At 42.7% G+C, this 25,106-nt stretch overlaps 1 protein-coding gene across 2 annotated transcripts in view; it reads right to left on the reverse strand.

Annotated features, from left to right (window-relative positions):
• CTDSPL (CTD small phosphatase like) overlaps window positions 1-25,106 on the reverse strand; it is a 108,374-nt gene that overhangs the window by 15,133 nt on the left and 68,135 nt on the right. Inside the window, exons 2-5 of one of the 2 annotated variants that reach the window (XM_075587946.1) lie at window positions 12,906-13,063; window positions 11,774-11,806; window positions 5,864-5,965; window positions 1,997-2,053 (exon numbers count right to left, since the gene is read on the reverse strand). In XM_075587946.1, coding sequence (XP_075444061.1) covers window positions 1,997-2,053; window positions 5,864-5,965; window positions 11,774-11,806; window positions 12,906-13,063 — 350 coding nt within the window. The remainder of the gene's footprint in view (window positions 1-1,996; window positions 2,054-5,863; window positions 5,966-11,773; window positions 11,807-12,905; window positions 13,064-25,106) is intronic. The other variant, XM_075587947.1, reaches the window with a different exon arrangement.

The raw sequence follows: 25,106 nt of genomic DNA on the forward strand, positions 1-25,106 counted from the left end.
GTGAAAGCGATCAGATGAGCACTCAGGAGAGGCCATGGAGGTGGACGGACACTCCTGCACTGAAGGCGTTTGTTTTGACTTTCCATGCGGGGAAAGCAATAATTTATACCGAGGTTTTTAAAGTATTTGTATTCTCATGGAATTAGGTCTCGGGTTCAGGGATTACAACGGATACATTTAAGCAATAATGTTACCTATACAGTTATTTTTAGCTAAAGCTATTTGATTCTTAAACATTATAGTATCGACTTCAATTGTTGTTTGGCTTTTCCTTTCTATCATTACCAATCAATCACACAAGACTAGACTGCTTTTTAACCATAAAAACTTACTTACATTTGTTTAAAAGGATACCAATGCAGAGAAAGTTCTGTTACAGAAGAACAAACATTTTGACATGTCACATACAGATATAATGAAGGCTCTGATACAGAAAGTTTTGTAATGATAAACAACACTTATGAGCACATTCTCACCTCGGACAGGTCCCCCAAACCGGCTCTACCCCTTAATCACACAGCATAAAGTATTTCTACTGCAGCTAGACATTCTGGGTAAGGACATGCAAATGAATAAGCACTCTCGCGAGTTACCTTTTGCTTTTTATCAACCTGCTGGCCATGCATTTTTTTGACCCGGCCTGGCTTTAAAAAAGGTGTGTGAAACAGCAGCCATAAGCTTAAAAGGATCCACATTACAGTGGTTAAGAAGCCAAAAGTGAAGTACTAGGAGTTCTCATTTACAGGTCATTACCCCAATCCCCTGACTGCAGTAGAAGCATTGTATTTGGGGGAGCAAGTTCTATTTCTAGCTGCCTGTGCCCTAAAGACTTCCCCAAATAGAATGACACAAGTATATGTAGAGCACATGCACAGCTGTTGGAAAACAAAACAAAACAAAAAAGGTAATTATTACACATTTGGCCTCCAGGACAGTGAAGGATAGGGCTGTTTCCCAATGCAAGTAATCAAGAATAGGCCAGGTACAATGTGAACAGCCTATCCTGGATTACTTGAACCAGGCTACAACCTGTTTCTTTAAGGTATCCACGAAACCGGCTCCGTACACATTTGGGTGTTCACCTCGAATCGACATAAAATCAATGTAACAATTCACATTTATTACTAGCATCTAGCAATAGTTCAGTATCAGCTCTAGCATCAACTCTAGGATGTTCAATTAATGCAAGACTCAAACACCAGACAATATTTTTTTACCGAGGTCGCATTTCTAAAAAAGAATCGAACATGTTCTATATCAGGGGTGCGCAAACTGAGGGGCGCGGCATGTTATAGAGGTCCCACGCTCTCCCCCCAGGCATTTAAATTAAATGCCGGGGGACCATGCGAGGCCTCTATAACACACTTCCCTTCCAGCGACGGGGCGTCTCATGACCCCGTGTGTCATTTGACGCCGGGGCCGAGCTGCCGAGGAGAGCAGGCCAGGGTGCGCACCCCTGTTCTATATAATAAAAATGTATCCAAATAGATTTTAAAATAAACATACAGTATTCACTTGCAGTTTGAATCACCACTCTCACAGCTAGTTCGATAACAACAAGAATGAAAAAAAAAAATATATATATTTTGTTCTATGCACATAATAATATATCGAATTTTAGTCAGTCAGACCCGCCTCCACCTATGATCAGTATGGACCTCATACACAACACAGATGTAGCTTTTTAACGTGGCATAAGATCATTAAAACAGTTTTGAAAGTTTTGTTGACAGACCCTTTTTTTTGATGCAGAACCAAAGTTAAAAAAATAAATAAAGTGCCAGCAAGGGGTCGTGTGCAAGAGGGCTGCCTCCATCATCTTTACAAATATATCCACATTTGTTAATTCTGTCAATATAAACTGACACCTACTGTAACAACATTTGTTATTTAGTTTGGAAAGAACTAAATGCTTCCAAAAAAGTTAACAAAATTCTTGTATTTTTGAGTAAAGAATAATTTTTTTTTAAATGGAAATGTGTTTCAAACAGCTTACCTGATGTATTGTTCCATCAATCTCAACAGGGACAATGAAGTCAGCATTATTAATAGGCTAGTGAAAGACAAAAAAACAACATGCTTATAAAAGGTCACTGTGTATTTAAATAATTCAATAACAAGACAAGTTGAGGCATTAAAGGCTTTGGCCATGTACAATATCCATCCATTAGGATTTCTCAAATACTGTAGGTCCAGTAGATACAATGTATATAATCAGTGAATCCACTCTAGAAAAATTAAAGCAGGAGTTTTATTTACTTGGTTTTTATAAATCTCCTACTTTATTCAGGTTAGTAGTCGGGATGACTTATTAGCAGATTACATGGTAACTATATACGAAGACAAGTGAAGTTACAAATTCAAGTGCTATGTGAAAAACGTTGCTTTAGTTACTAACGGATTAACAGTGTTGCAGATAAGATCTGAATGTGGTCCTATGAAACAAGTAATCAGTTCTTAGGAGTGTTTTACATTAGTATCTTCAGTCATAAAATCACACTGGTCCCTTCAAAATCTCCAGATATTTAAACTTTCTGGCTTTTCTGGAAAAATGTCTACACAAATGAGCCAATTTGTTTTTTTTCCCCAGCATGTTCTTGTATAGAGCTGCTAGCTTTATGCAGTGCTTTACAGAGACATTTTGCAGACACAGTACCTGTCCCGTGGAGCTTACAATCTATGTTTTTGGTGCCTGAGGCACAGGGAGATAAAGTGACTTGCCCAAGGTCACAAAGAGCTGCTTCAAACTCAGTGCCAGTCAGTTTCTTTACTCACTGAGCCACTCCTTCTCCCCAATGTAATACTAGCGTGATCCCGGCTTTGTTTAGATGGAACACAAAGCCCTGAGTTCTCGTTCATCACCACAATGTCATTGGTATTAAGTGGATTGCGAACACACATATATGTACATAAAAAAAGGCAAAATAAAGTCCAACGTTTAAAAGAATAACACATTATTGAATACACTGCACACAGATAAAAGCACTTAAAACGTGTCTTATCACAGTCTCGTGACTTTCTCAAGGGGAATATCCTACCATACCATATTAAATAGCCAAAGGTTGCTAGACTACCAAAAATACCAACCATCGTATCTGATCAATTATATACAAATATATAAAACAATGTGTAGTAAAAACGATCAAGAATACAAATACTACCAATACCAAATATAGCAAGTAAACAACCAAAACATCCAATTGATAATATAGGATTACAACTATAGTATAGAGAAGAACAAAGAAAGAGAGAGAGATTGCTAGAGTATGCAACACAAAACATATATAGTCAGTGTAGACCGCCAGTCCAACATATATAAACCTATACGAGTTCTAGTATCTAGATTTTCATTTAAATCCTGTGGAGTGAGAATCTAATTGGTAGATCAAGAACAATATATATATATATATATTTTACAGAGAATCCTAAATCTATCTCCACCCATTACAGAAGAAGGGATATGTTCTAATCCTATGATACGAAGATCCTTCGGATCTCTATTATGACAATCCGCAAACTGTTAGAAGTCCATTCACAATTCCCCTCCTTTGTTCTAAAAACCTTGTGAGGTGAGGACACATAATGCACCCAACAAACGGTAGACCACAGGTACAGGAGAGTAAGTACACCATACTGTATGTGTGGTATGACAGTTAATTAACCCTTTCACCAGAAATTTCCTTTCGTTTGAGGATGAAACAAAATCCTCAAGATATATGATAAGTAATTCATCTTGGTCGACCACAGGGAGAATTCACAAATCCTTGTCTAAAAAAAACTGTATGTTCTAATGTTTATTCAAAATGTACGGCTTTTGATTCACTGATTGAATACACTAAGTGATAAACATCATGGGACTCGGGTGGGAATCTTCCGCATCATGAGCACAGGAATATTTATGATTTTTTCGTAGAAGATTTATTTTTAGAATTAGCCAAAAGAAAATTTCTATCAAGTATTGAGCTTCCTGGAAAGCATTCTTAATTAAAGTACCGTCATGGCCTTTAGAGAGAGATAGATATATACACACACACACATATATATATATATGTTGTATATTTTATTATATATATGTATGTATGTATATATGTATATATATTTATATATATACACACATATACATATACACATATATACAATAAGCTAAAAGATATATATATATATATTTTATATTTAAACAGATATAGTTTGATATAAAATCGGATTGCAACAATTTCTTCCTAATCAATGAAATTGACTGAAACTAATATTTTTTAGACACTTTTTATGATCGTTACTAGGCGTTTAGGTAACTACGAGTTGCTACAGATTTAAAAATGTACATCAGTGATGATATTTCATTTGTAATCAGAACTGCAGAACAGATCCAAAAACATTGAGAAAGAGTAAAGAAAATGAAATTAATTGAATTAAAACCTAGTACTCTGGTATAGGTTTACACAGTACAGCTCAACCCCATTATAACGCGATCCGTTACAACGCGAATCCGCTTATAACGCGATGCAAGCATGGCTCCCAATTTTCGTATTTATGAATACTTTACAACACGGTTATTGGTATCTTAAATACTTTATTGTACAATGCATACAATTGTACATTATTTCTAACACGATCCGCTTATAACGCAATGTGATCCTTTTGACCCCAAGCACAGCGTTATAAGGGGGTTGAGCTGTATACAGATGTAGTAAGATTTTGTGCCTACATGTGCGGTTGGTCCGCGACCCCTGAAAGCAGTACATTTTGTAGCCCAGGAGGACTAAAGCAATGTTAATCATCCCAGGCCAGACAGTCTAATAGCTCCGCAGAGCAGCTCTTACAGACTCCGGTCTGTCCTGCCCTTTGTTGACGTAGATGCTGCCCAGGACATACTGGAAAATGAGAGGTAACTCAATGTATTACTTCCTGGTAAAACAGTTTTATAAATAAATAAATATGGGTCTCTACATCATGAGGGGGAACACTAGAGGACCAAATTCAGTCATCAAGGGGCAGGACATTTAAATAATTTTGTTCTATACACGATTGAAGCAGAGGGTCTCCGAAGGTGAACCCCATTAATTTCAACTCTGTGGACACCCTGATTCTGGAGATACACACCTCTGTAGGGGGGGGTGGGGTGCCGGCAGCCACTCCGGCTGGGGTTTAATGCTCCCGTGCCAAGCGGGCTAGACGGAGCGGATACTGGCACCCCCTACTGAGGTCTATATCTCCGGAAGCAGGGTGTCCCCGGAGCTGAAATTAACGGGATTTACCTCCAGAGACCACCTGCTTGAATTTAGTATAGAAAAAAAATAAAAATGTTAAAGAACAAAAAAAACAGTAAAACATAAAAAATACTGGCAGGGGTAAGTACTACTTTTATTTACTATGGGGTGACCCCATTGATAGCCACATTGGCAATCTGTGCCCCCGTTGAGGGCATAGGTAACCACAGTGACAATCAATGGATTAAATGGCTGGTGTTTGTCTATAATGTAATGTGTATTTTATGCTTTGGAATGGCCAGATGTATTTGACTTCAAGCAGGGCCTAGCTTTTGGGATTGGACTATCGGGGCAGGACCCCTCCACCACTGGCCTGGGAGAAATGTCCCCGCTCTACTAGCCCCCCATCCCCCCCGTCAGGTAGTCTGTCTTCCATAGCTGGATCTCTGCACCCCCTTTCAGACAGACACACACAGTGCTTCTGGGATGAAAGACTGCAGTGGTCATACATTGAGATTCCCAGGTTAATGCCATGATTTCAATACGCAATGTTTTTTGAAGGCCAAGACTGTACGTATCTTTGCTTTATTTGAAGAAAACAAATACATAAATCAACTTTAAGGCAGCATTGTATAAAACAATTAATATAAATTTACCTTAAATGAGCTGTGCACTAATGTTTCATCCAAATCAATGACCACACATTTCTTTCCATAATCTGATAGTTTTAACTCTGGAAGGAGGTATTTAGTATGGTGCTAATAAAAAACACAACAGAGAAGAAAACAAATGTCAAATATTTTCATTTTTTTTAAATATTCATCAATTCTTACTCCGCATTTCTGCTGGAGAAATTACATTTCTACCTGTAGTTCCAAAACAATACAAATAAAGGTCAGATATTTACAGTACCTATTGTATTCTCATATTTAAAGTATGACCCCTCCCCCCCCCCTCATCCTTTCTGCCTCCTAAATATATATACAGACACTTACATTTATGGTTGTGTAAAAAAACTATTAAAAACTCAGGTGCAGAACATTCTGTGTGGATTACTCAAATTTTAGGTTATTGAGGTTGTGTAACCAGAAAAAGTTACTCTATTTAATAAAACACTTCAGCACAGTACTATGGGATATTAGAACATACAGTAATATACAGTAGTAAATATAACAATAACAATAAGTTATATCCTCAGTGACCTTTATTATAAGGTTGAATAAGTGACCACTTGGAGTAAAGAATCGAAAGTATTTATCTTAACGAATTTAGATAGTACGTATAAATGTCAAAGATTAAGGAATTAAAAATGATTTTATTTATATATTTTATACATAAAATAATTTTTAATTCTTTAATCTTTGACATTCATACTTCTATATAACAAATCAGGTACATCATTTGCTTTACAGGACATCACTTTGACAGATCATATTTTGTGCAATAAGGCTCATGTTATGCTACACACAACATGAATGCAACGTAAACTGGAGGTTATATTATGAGGTGCACAAGCATTGGGGAGAATTTATTTAATCCATTCAGGGAACTGCAACAAATTACAAAGAATGGCTGGGCTCATTTTAATTGATATTTTAAGGGTATTACAAGGTTAAATTACAGTTAAACCAGCAAGAATAATCTAGTAATCCGTCACATTTAAAATGCCACTTCTGCGGTCATGCTGTTGGGTATCAGATTAGAAATGCCATAACATCCTCTGGAGCAGCTCCCGGTTTAACATGTTTAATGAAAACACCGCAACGCGGGCTATTTCTTGCAATTTCATTGTTTTTTCAAACATTGTTTCTTTGAGTTGAGCGCAGTTACGGTTAAATTAAAAAAAGTAAACAATCTACCTGGTTGCTGCACCTGTGATAGTCTTAGATATTTCACCTGCACTCGGATTAAATGTGCACCTTAACACTAACAATGATTGAGGCTTTTTTAGTCTGATGTATGGTTCTGCTTTGCAATTAATGTGTAGCCTCCCTTTGGGACTGCTTGATGTTATGGGTTAACCGTGTGGGATCACTCAGGTTACTCTTCTCCCCATCATGTGATGTAGGATGACTATGCAGAAGCGGATTGCCACTCCCTTTTAGGTCTTGTGACCAGTGCTGTCCCTATAGGGATATAGAAGGGTATATATAGCTCCACCCAATGTTCTAGAAACAGGTTCTTCATAGTTCAGACTTGGGCCTCACCGTGAATCCTGTCAATAGGTTTGTGAGTATAGAGAGCCATGTATATTAAGAAGTGTCCTGTCACGGTTTGTTGTTTTCAGTTAAGAAACGTGCCCTTAATGTGTCCGAGATTGTGTCCTCCTGTTCAATAGTGAGAACATTCTTTTGATAGGAGTTCTTGACATAGAAACTCCGGACGGAGCATGTGTGGATCGGCCTAAACGGAAGGTCCCTAGTGCAAGCCTGATCACAAAGCTATGGAAGAAATATGCAGTGTATAGTAGCGGGTTACTAATTCAATAACCTGAAGTGTATTCCTGTTGAGGCCCATTCGATATGTGGCATTATTGACTTTATACAAGAGAATGCCAATTTAACCCTAACTACGGGTAACAAGTATAAGTACCTACCCAGTGTAGGAGTGACAGCTAACAGAGAATGAAGTCCAGAGTTTTACGTTTTGCCACAAGTTTATGTCAATTGAAATCTATGCCAATACCTATGAAGCCTTATAGACTAATGTAAAATTAAGCACCTTTTTATATTTTACAAAAGTTTCTGGCACCCATCCTTTTTCTACCTTCTTATTCACACCCAGCCTGCACCTACCCAGCACCCTGAAAAAGGTATGAGAAATTGAAAACTGCCACCAGATATAGTAGAACTGATGTGACCTCATTTGGAGCCAAGTAAGGAGGGTTACAAGAATGTACTGTATGCAGTCATAAATAAACTAATATGTTCTATATCCCAATATGTTCAGGTCATAATTCCTATGAGAAATCAGCAACAGTGACCTCAAATTACTGTAATTTATTGGCTCGCTGGCAACTTCCAGTCAGTCTGCCATTTTTAAATGGAAAAATAGGAACAAAGTCCCATGTGGAGCCAGCGTTTGGATTTTCGGAGCGGAAACGGCGTGTGAGGCAGTCCGGAGCAGGACATATAGACAGAGGTAATGCCAGCATAGCGGTATCTACGTCGGCGGTTACACAGGGGGAGGAGAGCCCCCGCAACCCGGTCCCGGCAGCATGGAGAAGGACACGCATGACTATTCCTGATTTATACCTCTTTGGTGTGAGTAGGGTTTCAATTTTTCTCCACCGGAGCAGGATTCATTTGTTCTCATTCCCTGCACATGCTTTATTTTATGATGTATGCTTATTAATTTATTAATTCATTAAATTAGTCTTGTCCAATTCATAGGTGTTTATGTAATTGTTCTTAAGTGTATTGTGTGTGTCTAGTGCTATATGTATGTATGTCATATTTACAGTTAATCTGGTTTACGCTATGCTTGGTTGTTTTCTCTTTTTCGTTTACATATTGTGATATCATCTGCGAGAAACGTCTGATAAGACTACAGGTTTCCAATATTGGATTTCCTATACATATGGACTACAAGTTTCCTAATCTGGACTTTGTATATTGTCAGATAATTATTTGCACAGTAATTATTTGTATTTAGGCGCCGGATTATTTGTTTGTATCTGTTTCATTTGATCCGTTTGGTCATTTATTTTCCTGGCAGCCTTCCTTATAGTTATACGTTATTAGGTCATATACCACGGGTGTAATAGGTACACTCTATAATCATTATCACATTAGCGCTATCATACACAACATTTTTTTTCACGTTCTACCACTCCAGTTACGCTTTGATCCAAAAGAAGATTATTTAGATAGCCTGGGAACTCAAGTTGCTTTAAAAAACAATGGGAACTCAAGTTGCTTTAAAAAACAAATCTACATTCATTCATTCATCGATGATATACTGTAACATACCCGAAAAATAACTGGGACAAAAAAAAATGGAAACTATTTATCCGGGTTGTCTAGAGAACAATTATCCCGATTGCAGCTTTAACATATACTGTGCAGGTGTAAATACTCCAAAAGTCATTCAGCACTGCTTGTTAACAATTCTAGAATGGGAAGGGATATAACCAGATGGTCAGTCTTGTCCATCTTTTTGAAGAATATCTAATAATCTTTATGTGGAGTATGGGAGTATATACAAAAGAATGGCTTATTTTTACAAAATGAGAATAAAAATATTTATCTGTATTCTAAAAATGCAAAATGAGAGGTAAAGTCATTACTTTAAGAGTTTTCTGAAGGTATCGAATAATTCAACAAAACATTGGAAAAATCATTTACTTACTGCTTGAAAAACACACATCTAAGGTAACACACGTGCTCTACCTCAAGATCAAAAAAAAGCACCCTGAACAGTAATAAATGAAAATAAGTATGCAAAATAGCACGGGTCCCAAATGCATATGGCATTTCAAGTCTAGCAGAGACTGCAAACTATATTTGTAAACCCTTTTCTTTGTACAGTAATTTTGTGATTGGGAGGAATAAGCTCAATTTGGCTTGTATTCTATTACAAATATATAGTTCAAGAACTAGCATAACAGAGTCAACTGTTCAATCAAGATGTACCCAAAGCCACTCCACAATCAGGAGAGACGTAGGAGAAATCTTCAGCAGCAACTTTTCCAGTGTTCAAGACACAGTGGCTGTGACCTTCTGAAAGACTGCAGCTGTATGTAATTATACGTTTGGCCACCCCAAATGGCACCAAATATTTACATCAACCATCTGTTTAACCAATTACATTTACGGGGCAAGAAGAAATAGGCAGTTGATAGTATAGTACGTTACACAATACAAACGAACAATTCCAACAAATCTAATACTAGGGCTATAAAATGCCCAGTCCCACCCCATATAGTAGCTGCACTTTACCAGGTTTTGTTTTTGAGGAATTACTTCTTACCCCAGTCTTGTATCTTCTTGGGACTAGGGCTAACAATTTTAAAGCTTCCAATGAATGAGCTCCAGATCAGAACCAACACTAATACCATCCTAGCCCCTGTTACTAGTTTCAAATATTTGGGCATATGGTTTGACTCACATTTAACATTTGGGATGCACATTGATCCCCCGATATCCAAAACCTATGCCAAACTAGGTGTACTTTATAGGAACAAATCCTCCCTAAGGCTGCATTTATAGTACTCGCTACAGCGACTGCGACGTTGCGCAGGATCGTAGCAAGTACATGCAGTCCGTCGCGTGTGCCATGGGCGCGTCTGTGACAGCTGATGTCACGCAGTCGCGATCGCTGGTAGTCAAAGGATTTTTACTTCAACGATCGCCGTGTGACTTCAGCGGCACGTGAGTGGTTCAGCCAATGAGGGCGAACCGGTTCGCTCACCGCCACGCCCCGCCCCCCCCCTCTCTTGTACCAGAGTGCAGGAAACACTATAGGGACGGCGACGGCTGACGTCACGTGGTCGCGTCGCCCTAACTATAAGCGCAGTCTTAGTCTGCTAACCAACTCTAATACTATCCTAGCCCCTGTTACTGGTTTCAAATATTTGGGCTTATGGTTTGACTCCCATTTAACATTTGGGCTGTACATTAATACCCCGATATCCAAAACCTATGCCAACCTAGGTGTACTATGTAGAAACACATCCTCCTTAAGTCTGCTGGTCAGAAAGCGTATCGCACAGCAGATGCTAATGCCAATTACAGACTATGGGGACCTAGTATATGGCACGGCAACCCAAACCCACCGTGGCAAACTTGATATCCTCTACAATTCAATATGCCCCTTTGTCCTCCAATGCAACTACAACACACAATGCTCAAAGAACTAGGTAGGTCATCACTTGAGTCAAGGCGCAAAGTTCACCTTTCCTGTCTTGCCTTCAAATACTTTGTGGGCAAGCTACCCATATATCTGAACAAGCTCCTCACCCCTACCACATGCGGCACTTATCATCTGAGGTCTGACTCCAAAAGACTGTTCATGGTCCCAAGGCTCAACAAAGTATCCGGCCGCCCCTCCTTCTCTTACTGTGCACCTCACAACTGGAACAGTCTACCGGAGACTCTCACAGCCACCACCAGTCTAAGTTCTTTCAAAACTAAAGTTGTCTCACATTTTAATCTGGTCTGTAACTTGTTACATACGCCTATAATATATATTATCTCTAACTGTGCATGGAATGTCTTGTATATAATGTATAACCCTGTTCACTTAATGTAACTATTTATTTGTAGCAATGTATCTGTCATCATAACTCTGTCCAGGACATACTTGAAAACGAGAGGTAACTCAATGCATTACTTCCTGGTAAAACATTTTTATAAATAAAATATAAATAAATAAATTCTCAATAAGTTTAGAACTCATTCACTAGTAGCCAGAAAATCACTGGCCTTCTCCCACAAGCAGATGGAACAAGACTAATTGTAACAGGTGTTCAGATAATTGCAAATAACGAACAAACTAAATGAAAAGATGTAAACAAAAAAAAAAAAAAAAAAAAAGAGAGAATGAAAGGAAAACAAAATACATACACTTGGAATGGGAATGACTTGCGTCTGATCCCCCTAAAGGAAAAAACACAATGAAGAATTTCACCAACTAAAATGATGTGATAAGATACTAAAATATAGAAAATAAATAAAATATCATTCAAAATGGTAATTTATTTTGATGGAAACCCTACCTGGTGGACACAGAGCTGGTCTAAGCGTTAGTAAAGGAAGCCTACATTTAGGTACAGAACTGTCATTTGTTCCAAGTAGTTCATATCACAACCCTATACACGGCATGTAAATTAAAGGCGGCTACAGAACAAGCACCAGGACATGAAAACATTTCCTTTGTACAAACTAATTAGTTTCCCTGATCGGTTAAGGCTCTTCTTAATAATGCAAGTTTCTTCACTGACCCACATTTCGTAAAACACTAGAAAACGATATTTTTAAACCAAGCACCATCGATGAAAAAAGAGCAGCTGTCTGCGATAGTTGCAAGTTCTCCACTGGAAGAGATCAAAAAGGTACACAGCAGCGTTGAAAGCCAACAATAAATTCAATATACTTTGGCGCCCCCATGGCAGGAGGGACATTTTTAAGATTGTGTTAGTCTTCTCTGCCCTTGTCCTAGTAAGCCTGTCATTACCCAAAACATAATGCATCAACAAACATAAGTGGAACAGTGATGAAATCCACTTTACCTACAACCATCTAAATTTGGAATCTGCAAAATATTTTCCATAGGCAAGCACAGGGGGTCGCCAACTTCAGTCCTTAATGGCAACCAACAGATCAGGTTTTAAGGATATCCCTGCTTGAGCAAAGGTCAACGACAGCCACTGGTTGAGCCAGCTGTGCTGAAGCAGCGTTATCCTGAAAACCTGACCTGTTGGTGTTCCATAAGGACTGGTGTTGGCCACCGTTGTGCTAGCCTATGGATAATATTTTGCAGATACCAAATGTAGAAATGTTGCAGGTAAAGTGGATTTCACCCGCCCCTGGTTCAGCACAATAACCCCTATACTGGTATGAAAGATATTGTTCTAATAACAAATATCCTATAGAGACCAACATGAATCCTTTTGCTGGAAGGGTCAGCATAACAAACTGGACGGCGGAAATAAAGGGCACAGCTGGGGAACTTTAGAAGTAAATATGCAGCTCTTACCTTTTGAATGCCCCCATTTTCTTCCACCAACGGAGGGAGCGTGCTTGTGTTGTTATTGGAGGATGGTGGCTCTGCATTGTAACTGCGGAAACAGCAGAATAATGAACCGAATATGCTTCGGTTCCTCTGCTTTTTCAAGCTGATATTGCATTGGGAAACTGAAAGAAAACACAAAAAAGTACAGAACATGGTTTACATGATCTTTAAACTTTGAGACCAATCTTTAATCAGCATGAAAATAATGAGATAGAGGCCCCATATTTACCAAGAAGTGCTACTCCATCAACCATTTGAGTGCTGCAGGGGTCATGGTCCCCGACTGCCACGGCCCCTCCGGCACAGTGTGGTCACGTGACCGCAGAAAGCGGACCGTACTCCTGTTTCCTCACTGGTTGGATCGTGTCCTGCACTCCATGGCAACGCAGGCCGCGATCTAGCCCGGGAAAACCCATCAGCCCTTTGAGCATGATGTAATCACTACACCATGGGGCCTCCGGAGTGCCAGACACCATGATGTAGTGACTTTGTCCTGGGACACGCAAAGGGTTAAGCACCCTCCTTGCCGGACAGGACACCTTATGGCCCATTGATTTGAATCGGCTTTAAAGGGCCATATTTAGCTAAATGTGCTGGAAGTGATCTTCTCCAGTAGCACGGCTCAGTAAATATGGGCCATTATGTTCTAAGTATGACATGCGTTAACACGTATTACAATAGCACATTCAATTACTATACTAAAAACACAGTAAATACTCTCTATATGATAAAAAAAAAAACTCAGTCCTCAAGGGCCACCAGCAGGCCAGCTCAGCCACCTGTGCTGAAGCAGGGATATCCATAAAAGCTGGCCTGTTGGTGGCCCTCGAGGACCAAGTTTCAGACCCCTGATGTACAGCAAACGCAAAATAGCTCCGTTATTCAACATAAATGTTACCCCTTCATTCTAGACCCCCAAAATGCCATCATATTCAGCACACAGGACTTGGACGTGCACTTCATCATTGTTGGACAATTCAAACCAATTAGAATTACAGTAGGCCTCGTTCCCCCAAACGTCACGGTAAAAATATTTCTAAAGATTTGTATTGATTGAATGTAAACCAAGTGAAAGTGAATGACTGCGATGGTAAGAAACAAACTACAGCTGAGACTCAGACCCTGATGTGTTACCAAAGCGCAAAGCCAGAATAGGAGTTGAAAGCAGCACTTGTCCCTCTAGTTCTCCAACAAACATAGATGGAAACAAGGGGTCCCTGGAGCTTAGCCGCATTATTTTCAGCTCCTTCACCCGCTGATTCGTAAAATATTTACCGGACAATTTAGCTAGGTACTTCCTGGTTATTTAACACCCCTGCGTCACGCTGGCCAATAAGAAGCCGCTACGTCTATTGGTTTTTATCATCTGGTGCTACCTTTTCCCCTACAAGTGTCTCGGGGTCCCTGGGGTGAAAATAGTGTGTTTCAGCCACACTGACCCCCTGCTTTCCACCAATGCAATAAAAGGGGGGGGGGGGGGAAATGCATAGGGGGTGGGGAGGTGACAAAAAAATTTAAAAAATGAGTAGGGCGAAACAACCATATAGCAAAGAAGAACAAGTTAAACAGGCAGCAGATAGACTATTAGTTCTCAGGACAAATAATATCAATGTGATGAAAAATTATCCCCTCTCAGTAAAACTGTAAGGTGCGTATATGACCAGCCAGGAGGGAAATATAAACATTATATATATATATGTGTGTGTGTGTACATACAAACGCACACAGTCTAGCTCAGGGGAGCCCAACTCCAGTCCTCAAGGGCCAACAACAGATCAGCTTTTCATGATATCCCTGCTTCAGTACAGGTGGCTCAATCAGTGGCTCGGTCTTTGACTGAGCCACCTGCGCTTAAGCAGGGATATCCTCAAAAAACCTGACCTGTTAGTGGCCCTTGAGGACTGGAGTTGGCCACTCCTGGTCTAGCTCGTTGGCAAAACTACCAACATGACATCACGTCTTTAAGCGACACGTCGGTGAAGGTGGAAAGTCCAGCTGTTCTTTCGCATGAGAGCCTCCCTCCTGAATTAAATACACGGCGAGAAGTCGTTAGCTGTGCGTTACCCCGCTGCGCACCTCACGGTGGCCAGTTTCTCTTTATCTTCTGCTCAAATCCTTGGCATGATCTACATCATTAAATTACCACTCAACACCACTGGCAATAAAACACAGTTAAGGTGGACATTTGAGCAGTACAGGTCATTGCTTTCTCAGCTGTATTTTTATTTTTTTAAAGAATTTGGTTTCTTTTGTGCTTTAGGAAAGCTTTTTCAGCAGTTACATACAGGGAACAATGCGCAGAACCGTCAAAGTGATAACTAAAAACCGACTTTATGAGCCTTGGACTAAGTGACTGAAATCCTTTTCCATTACAGTAATTGATAAATGACCCATTGTAAAAAAAATAAACATTCAAGGGTGCTATTGTGCGTCTTCTCAGCATCGTCTGAAATAACAAAATGTGGGATGGATTCAATCTGGAGGTTTTTACCCGGGCGTAGAAAGAATCCTTTTTAGCACCATAAACAGATTGGCTGAAAAGGACAGGGTGCAGACATGACATCTACCCTTGTTCGGTCATATGTATAAATAGCCACAAGAGCATTTGGAGAAGGATAAATAGGGGGAAAGTGTGCAGGGTTTACTTGCTTATATTTCTGTTGTGTGTGTGTATGGATAAAAATATAGAATACTTCAGGAGTCAGACAGAATTTTTAAGAAACCAGAATTTTGTTCACCCTACTTTTTGGTGCTCAGCATCACTGTGCGTGTGTGTGTGAGGACGGGGGGGATGGGGGGTGTTGTATGTCAGTGTATGCATTGGGGGGTGTATGTCGCTGTGTGCGTGAGGGGGTGGGGGGTATGTGTCAATGTGCGCATGTGTGCGTGGGGGGGGGAGGGAAGGGCATGTCAGTGTGTGCGTGTGTGGAGGGGATGTCAGTGTGTGCGTGTGTATTAAATAATTCATTTTTGTGATTATGATATTTATTCATTTCACACTGCAGTTCTCAGATACAATCTACTTCATCTATAAGGGGATAAAGTTAAAAATAAATAAATAAATTTAAAAAAAAACAAAAATAGTATTTTGTACTGTTGTAGTTCAGTTCAAAAACAGGAGCCGTAATCATAATGGTCAGCAAGTGTTAAAGGGTTGATGTAGATTAAATTATTGGGACTTTCTCCTAGAGAAACACACAATCCCAATATAAAACATTATAAGCATTATTTCATAGGATTTCACAACCTATCCTTGGGCCACTGACAAAAGTATAAATGTTCACAAGAAAGGAAGACCGGAATAAAGTATGTTTTTCATTAAGCATTACTGCCATGAAATGTGACCCTACGGGCAGCGAGAAGGCAGTTCTACAAATGTATTATTATTATGTAGCCCTCTTTCCCCCTAGGGAAAGGAGTATAGGGGTGCTGGCTTTACCTGTTGGCTCGCAGAAATCCCAAACCTCAGCCAATGGGAGCCCGGGGTGATACAACAATACAACTTGGTACAGCGCCTCCACCTGGGAGGGATCCCAACGTAGTGGGAGTAGCCCCTCACAGGACCCACAATACTGATGTCCACACACAGTATATGATAAGAATAACCTTTTACTAAAGAACATGTAAATAATCAGTGATAAACGGATAATAACTCTACAGGTTACAGCTACCCCTTCGTCTCGCAGGGCCTTATCCCACCACCGTGTAACCCACACACCGTGTCCACCGTACCCGAGGGGCCCTCGGGCACCCAACCACCCTGGTGTCCACAAGGATAACAGCCCCACCCCTATATGTGGTCAGCGCTGCCACTATTGTGTATGTACACTGTTGGTGCACTTATGATATAGGTACCTGCGCGCCGACTGAGGAAACAAAGGGTTCCGCCGATCCAGCAATGTCCTCCGCGATGAGTGCACCCCCGCAGGGTTGGTATCCCACTGGGTTGTCCCGCACGAAGATAATCTCTTACGTCAGTCCTGGTGATCTGGTCCCAGACTACCACTCTCCAGCGTTGCACAACGTCGCAGCTGTGTCCCTGGCATAAACAGCTAATGGGGCTGTGTCCCTACCTAAGGGCTTGTCCCTGTCGCTGCTACACTCTCACCAGGGGAGTCGGGGCCTAGCTGGGGCCTAGGGAGATGTCTGGCCTAGTGCAGGAGTCACAGACCCCTGCACACCTACACCCTCCCTTGTCTGTGTCCCAGCTCTGACTGACTTCCGCTCTGAGCGCGCTAAAACCTCTTCCTGGCTGCCTGTGATCCTGGCAGCCCTATTGACCGATTCACGCCATGTGATCCGCATGACCCTATGCCTGCTGGGAGTTGTAGTCCCTTGCGGAGCCTTCCCCTATTGCCGCCGTGTGTGCCTAGGGTACTGCGCATGCTCAAACCGGTAATAGCCGTCACTGAGTCTTCTGCGCATGCGCGAGCCTCCGCGTGTGCACACAACATGCCGGCGCACTGCGGAGGGAGCCGTCGACGAGCCCGTCGCCACCTGCACCTCTCTGCAACATTCCCGTGACAGCGGAGGTAAGGGGGGGGGGGGTGAAACGGAGGACCGGGGAGCCCTGGGGGACCTGGCTACAATTATTATTATATAATACTGCTACTAATGACTTCTGTGGTATAAATAATGTGCAGGATGGAAGCATTTTCCAGAGAACACTATTAGGCCCATGAGCCATGTTCAGAATTTGAAGAGTGATGGGCTCCGGGGAAACAGAAGGAACTATATCTCGGAAGGAGTAGTGGGTGCATGGAACAGCCTCCTACAGAAGGTGTTGTTGGTCAACAGTCAAGGAAACTGGCTGTTGTAGTCACACAGAGCTGGAAAGATACAGGGGCTAGGCACCAGCCTGCCAGACATTGTATTAGCCAGGTATTTATTAATTATCTAAAACTATTTAAAAAGAATAAGCTGCAAAACAACTGTTCCTTTCTGCAATCTGCGCCCACCTCTTTCGCTCTCCCCCTGTGCTCCAGAATAGCCGAGAAGTGGATTAGGGAAAGAGAATTATACTAGAAAACACGCCTAATAATTATGTATACATTAAATGGTTCCATACATTAAAAATGCTAAAAGACTTCCAATAATATTGTTTTTACTTATATAGCGCTGACCGTGTATGCAACGCTGTACATACAGGGTACACACAATTATTTCTGACACAATGAGTGCACAGCACAGTTACTATGCTGGGCCACATCCAGCACGCTACTAATATGCATTACAGCAGGAGAGGCCAACTCCAGTCCTCAAGGGCCACCAACAAGCCAGGTATTCGGGATATCCCTGCTTCAGCACAGGTGGCTCAATCCAACTGAGCACCGATTGAGCCACCTGTGCTGAAGCAGAGATATCCTGAAAACCTGAAATGTTGGTGGCCCTTGAGGACCTGCACCCCTGCATTATAGACCAATATGCTACATATATGTATGTTATTATGTATGTTATTTACCAACTGCACAATACAAATGCTGTTCTTTATTAGCGCTTACAACTTGCAGCTCAATTACGGAAATAAACAATAACTTTACAAAATGTGCATAAAATTGGCACCGTATTTTCATTGTTCTTATCCTAAATATCCTCATTTGCCTTACTTTATTGTCATAACGTACTTCTTATTGTTATATGTTACGTTTTTGTCTCACTTTGTTTCCCACACTTGTGCCTTCTTTATGAAGAACAAACTTTTTGGTGGGGGAAACCGCATTGGTAGATAAACTCTAACGGCCCCATCTCTGGCTGTAAAGCCCTCATATAGTCACATCAATTTTGAAGGCAAGACTTTACTATAAATAGGAACACTTTATAAAATGGCCTGGCGGCCGATCTGAACAGAAACAAAGACAATGCAGGCTGCCCATTGTATTACATATGATTATTTAATAAGCGTGCTTCACTCCTATTTCCTCAGACTGGTCTAAAATAATGAATAAAATAAATAAGTATGCATATGTAGTCTGTTGGACTAGGTAATCGGCACGTTACACTCTGGTGTTGTATTTACATTACTGTAATCCCAACAGATACCCAAGTGCTGCATAGCCTTTACTGTTACTTGAGAACATTTGCTAACAAATGAAAGAAACAGAAGTGAGCAGGGCAATAAATGGTATGTTCTGTATCAGGGGAGGCTAACTCCATCCTCAAGGGCCACCAACAAGTAAGGATTTCAGGATATCCCTGCTTCAGCACAGGTAGCTCAATCAGGGTTGCCACCTTCTACTGAAGGCCAACCCGGAGAATTATTTTTATTTTTTCAACTGCTACGCTTACCTATCAGCAGCGTCCTCCCGGCATCTTCCCTCTGCAACTCTACTCAATATGGCTGCGCGGCGTCACATGGCACCGCGTTGACATGCCAACGGGACGCAACGTGATGCCTAAGCGTTGTGACGGCGCTATGCGACGTTGCAACGTCACGTAGCGTCTCGTCATGGCAACGGGCATCACGTGTCGCGATTACATCACAATGCGTTCCCGTTGGCATGGCAACGCGGCGCCATTAGACGCCAGGCGGCCATATTGAGTACAGTTGCAGGGGGAAGATACCAGAGCATGTCGTGTCAACGACCCTCGCCCACCCAGGGTTGCCGCCACCGCTTCCTAGGCACATGTTTGGCATTGTGCTTCTCTGGAAGTTAAAAGAGGGTCACATGCCAGGTGGTGTGACAAGTGTCAACAGTTAGTCTGCCCAGATACTGGGGCAGTGTTGGCCACACCTTAAGTATAAAGGTAGGAGCACACCCTTTTTGTAGTCAAACCTCCCTAGATCTTCAGACCCCATACTCCAATTTCCATCCAGGCTTTCTTAGGCCGCATCCAGGGGGAGTGCAACCGTGCAAACAAAATGCCGTGCCTGAGGCCAGCCGTAAAGCGCGCGATGCTGAAAGCCAGCGCTCGCAATGCGTGATGCGCGAGAAAACAAATACATTTGTCATGCGACGGCAGGTCCTGTGAGCGGTTCGCCCAATGAGGGCAAACCAGCACAGTGGTGTCCCGACATGCGCTCGCACGACAGGGACTCTTCCATGGTAGTCTCTGGAAGGTACAGTAGCGTGGAAGTTGCGGCACCTGGCGGTGCTGAAGAGGCTGTAGCTTGGGGATACAAGTCATTTTGAGAGTAGAGGCTGCAGTCCCGTGACGACAGCGTCATGTGAGCTGGTTCAGCCAATGAGGGCGAACCAGCTTCGTGATGCGTTCGCCACGCCCCCCATCGCCTCCCTAGTCTCCTGAAGCTCAGCAGTCGGGATGTTCAAACACAGCTAGGGAGACGGGGGCGCGCACTCTCCATCGGGGCGCGCACTCTCCATCTCGACGTCGGCACCCTGAGTGCAGCCTTACTCCCTCTTTTCATTACTCTCTCCCCTCTCACTCACCCTCCGTCAATTATCCCACTCTCACTCAATCCCCCCCAATAAACAGTAAAAAGCCCCCCAAATATAGTTTAAATTTTTTTTAAAAAATAAACTCCCCCAATACACAGTAAACAGCCCCCTACTCCCCTAATACACAGTAAACAGCCCCCCATTCCCCCAATACACAGTAAACAGCCCCCACTCCCCCAATACACAGTAAACAGCCCCCCACTCCCCAATACACAGTAAACAGCCCTCCACTCCCCAATATACAGTAAATAGCCCCCCACTCCCTCAATACACAGTAAACAGCCCCCCACTCCCCAACTCCCCCAATACACATTAAAGCTGTTGCCGGCGAGCCCCAGCTCTCCCCAGCTGCAGGTAGGGTTGCCAGGAGGCTTGTCCAAAAATACTGGACACCCACGCCCCACCTCCCCCCAAACACATAAAAAATACCCCCACCTCCCCAATACATTTAAAATATACCCCACCTCCCCAATACATTTAAAATATACCCCACCTCCCCAATACATTTAAAATATATCCCCACCTCCCCAATACATTTAAAATATACCCCAACCTCCCCAATTCATTTAAAATATCCCCCATCTCTCCAATACATTTAAAATATCCCCCATCATCATGATCTCATCTCCCCAGGCTGGCACCCATCACCATCTTATCCCCCCCCCCCATTATCATCATATTCCCCCTCCCCATCATCATCTCACCCTTCATACTCTCACCCTGCCACCATCTCATCCTGGACCCCCCATCGTGTCACCATCTCACCCTGGCCCCCCCATTCTGTCACCATCTCACCCTGCCCCCCCCCTATCCTGTCACCATCTCACCACCATGCCCCCCCCCCCCCATCCTGTCACCATCTCACCCTGGCCCCCCCATCCTGTCACCATCTCACCCTGCCTCCCCATCCTGTCACCATCTCACCCTAGCCCCCCCATCCTGTCACCATCTCACCCTGCCTCCCCATCCTGTCACCATCTCACCCTGGCCCCCCCATCCTGTCACCATCTCACCCTGCCTCCCCATCCTGTCACCATCTCACCCTGGCCCCCCCATCCTGTCACCATCTCACCCTGCCTCCCCATCCTGTCACAATCTCACCCTGGCCCCCCCATCCTGTCACCATCTCCCCCTGCCTCCCCATCCTGTCACCATCTCACCCTGCCTCCCCATCCTGTCACCATCTCACCCTGCCTCCCCATCCTGTCACCATCTCACCCTGGCCCCCCATCCTGTCACCCTGACCCCCCAATTCCCCAATCTGTGTCCTTGCCTTATTGCCAGGAAGGACAGTCACAGACTTCTCTGGGCCGCTGGGTTGAGGGCTCCTCCCCTGCTGTCCTCTGATTGGATCCCCGCTCCTCCAATCAGGGACAGGCTGCACACAGACACACACAGACACGAGTGCTCCTGCCCGCCCCCAGTCTCAGTGTTACTTTCTGCACTGCCTGCCCTCGCGCTGCCCTCCGCCACCGCAAAAATGGTAATACCGGAATGTGTCCGGTATTACCTCCGATTTTATACCGGACAGGCAACGGAATTACCGGCCTGTCCGGGTGAAAATCAGACACCTGGCAACCCTAGCTGCAGGCCTCTTCCTCCATCTATGTCCCACACAGGACTCTGACTTCAGCGCACGCCTGTCCGCGGCGGAAAGCTGGACCAAGCTCACTTTCGGCCCATTGACGTCAGAGAGGCCCGTCGCGTCAGAGAGACCGGCTTGGGACAGAGATAGAGGAAGAGGCCTGCAGGTGGGGAGAGCCAGGGCCCGCCGATAACGGCTTTGTCCGGCCACTGGGCCCCCCGCCACCACCGGGCCGGGACACCAGTACCGGCTGCCACCCCCCGCCCCCTCTCGGCGGCCCTGCAGGTACTGTATGTTCCACAAATATGTCTTGTACTAAACAACTTTACTCAACTACTCTGCCTTGTTGCTCTGGTGATCTCATGGTGGTGAAACCCGAGTGGTCCATCTTGAGGACAGTGTAGGAAATAATTAATAAATAATAAAGACGGCGGGTAGGGGGTCCTTAAAGTATTTGAGAAATTATATACCCTCCCGATTGTCTCATTTGTTGGAAACACATTATCTACACTTGCCAAGAATTAGAGTGCCACAGCCATTTATAATACTACTTATTCTGCCACTAAGTGGCACTGCTACGTCAAACATATTGCATTACTTTCTCACTGTGAAACTAAAGGGAGTAGGCGCACAGTACATATCAATAAAACCTTAATTACTTCTAATTAGCATGTTCCACTAAAGGTCTCTGGCACTGATGTTTTATTTATTTTTATTTCCAGCTGGATTCAAACAAAGCACTTAAGTGCTAGTAGGAAGGAAAGCAAATGATTAAGCAACACAAGACTGGGAGTCCTAAGTATATCTTCAAGGAGTCAAGCTTGGCTACCAGGATCATTCTATCTAAACAAAGGCAGGGGGCAACTCCAGTCCTCAAGGACTACCAACAGGTCACAAGTTCAGGATATCCCTGCTTCAGCTAAGGTGGCTCAATCAGTATCTTAGTCAAAGACAAAGTGAGGTTCTGTGTCAAGTTTAACGCATTGATATTTTAGAGAACTACTCCTATAGGGAGCATACAAATTCATTCCATGCGAATATTGCTGATTGCAAATCGGTTATAATAATTTTCTGAAAGATATCCACAACATTAATATATTGGAATAAGCTGCATTTTACATTACATCTTCCATTCCCTGCCTCTTAAGGAGTCAGTTATCACAATTACTGTACCTATATCAGAGCACTGTAAATATAGCACCAATGAACAGACAACACACAAATATTAAGACTATCGGTTTAGAGCTGACGTGTGTACACAGCACAATACACAAGTTCGTGGGTACAGCGAGTTACTCCTGCAGCCCATCTAGGTTTAATATTGTGATCAAGTAAGCAAAGAAACAAACTGAGCTAGAACTTCCCGTACACAAGATAATAAATAAATCCAAAATGATACTTTTAAAAGTCCAACAAACCTCTTCCGTGCAACACTACTCAAAACAAACAAAAATAATTGATCCTTTTTACTTATGACCAACTCACATGAGCAGATTTTAGCTGATAAATCATTAAACTTGGTTTGTACTAAAATCTGCACTTTAAAAAAGTGCATCAATGTTTAAGCTCTCTAACTAAGGGGCCTATGCAGAGAGCAGCGCTATTTCGAAATTCGCCATTTTTTGGAGAAAATCGCGCAGAAAGCAGCAGAAAATGGCGAGTTCCGAAAAACGCGCCAATTTTTCTTTTCTATTTGTAAAACTCGCCTCGCGGCTGGCGAGAACCTCAATCTCGACCGGTTTTAAAAATATCAGTATGCAGAGAGGCGCGAACGGCATCTAGCGGCTGTTCGCGCCAATAAAATGGCGCGATTGTCTCCGTTTTGCCTCGCCAAAAAAAACTGCCGCTCGCGGCCATTGCAAAGGGAAAAAAAAAGGCGCAAATTTGTTTTAACACATTTCTGAAGCGCGCATCTCGCCAATTTAAACTCGCCACACGCATCCATGTTAAACATAGCAGAATTCGCACTTTTCTGCATATGGAGATTAAAACTCTCCAAAAAAGCTACTTTTTAATAAATTCGCCAATTTTAAAATTCGCTGCTCTCTGCATAGGCCCCTAAGTGCGTATCTTAGACAGGTAACCATGTTCTTTTCAACATAACTGCAGATGAATAACACTGTAAAAGAACTGAAATCATCATCGGTGTTATACAGTAATGCAAACATTTATCCGTGAACAGCAGGGTGAGAGATTGAGAGATTCTGTTATATCCTGCTGGGTTTGGAAAACAGTAGGTAGACACACACAGGAAGGAAAGTTCATATTTGCCCTTATAGCAGCAGTGCCATTTACGCAACCAGCAAGGCGGCGAAGTCAGCATTTGCATCTGATCTTCGGTAAACCATCCTCTATGCCATGGGTGGAACCACATTTGCACTGGACAGGCTCACTCACACTCAGCTCCCTTCCGAAGGTAACTTCACACAGTCCCGCAGCTCTGACCGACCAGCCAGTCAACACCATGGCTGGCATTAGCACGCAAATCATGCCTTGCGCTTGTAAAGTACGATGGAGGGCGCCGTTGCCAGTTGCGACGTTAACAGGCCAATCAGCACTGCCAGCACCAGGACAGGAAACGTAGGCGCCCGGGATTTTTACATCCCTGCTCACTGCATTATCTCCATATAAACCCTCTGTTTGGTATTGGGGCAAGATGCCTACTGGTCTTCGGCCTAAACCTTTGAATGAAGTTTAGCTACAAAAGGGATTTTTATTTATTTATTTTTTAAACACAATGCCAACCTGGATATACAATAGCTGCTGCAGGTTTTTTGAGAAGGCATTACATCAACTACCATCTGTAACATTGTTATTTATATTGCACCAACATATTCCTTAGCACAGTACAATAGGGTTGGAGGACATATCAAACGATAACATACATTACAGTAGGTAAAGAGGGCCCTGCCCCAAGGAGCTTACAATCTATAAGGAATGGTAAGTGGAAACATAGGGTACAGCGGGATAAGAAGGTTGGTGTGTTTAGAATTGTAACAGAGAAGCTCTAACATCAGCACAGGCGACAGCCTTTGGTAGAGCAGCTCTAACATCAGCGCAGGCCGACACCCTTTGGTGCAAATCAAGTGTGCTCATCTCAAGGAGTCCTGAGGTTAAGGTATATCAGCTCAATAGCAAACAGACACTCCCAGCAAAAATGCAGGAGGGGAGGAGAAGGTGACA

This window comes from Ascaphus truei, chromosome 2, assembly GCF_040206685.1.
Source record: "Ascaphus truei isolate aAscTru1 chromosome 2, aAscTru1.hap1, whole genome shotgun sequence".
Lineage (NCBI taxonomy): Eukaryota > Metazoa > Chordata > Amphibia > Anura > Ascaphidae > Ascaphus > Ascaphus truei.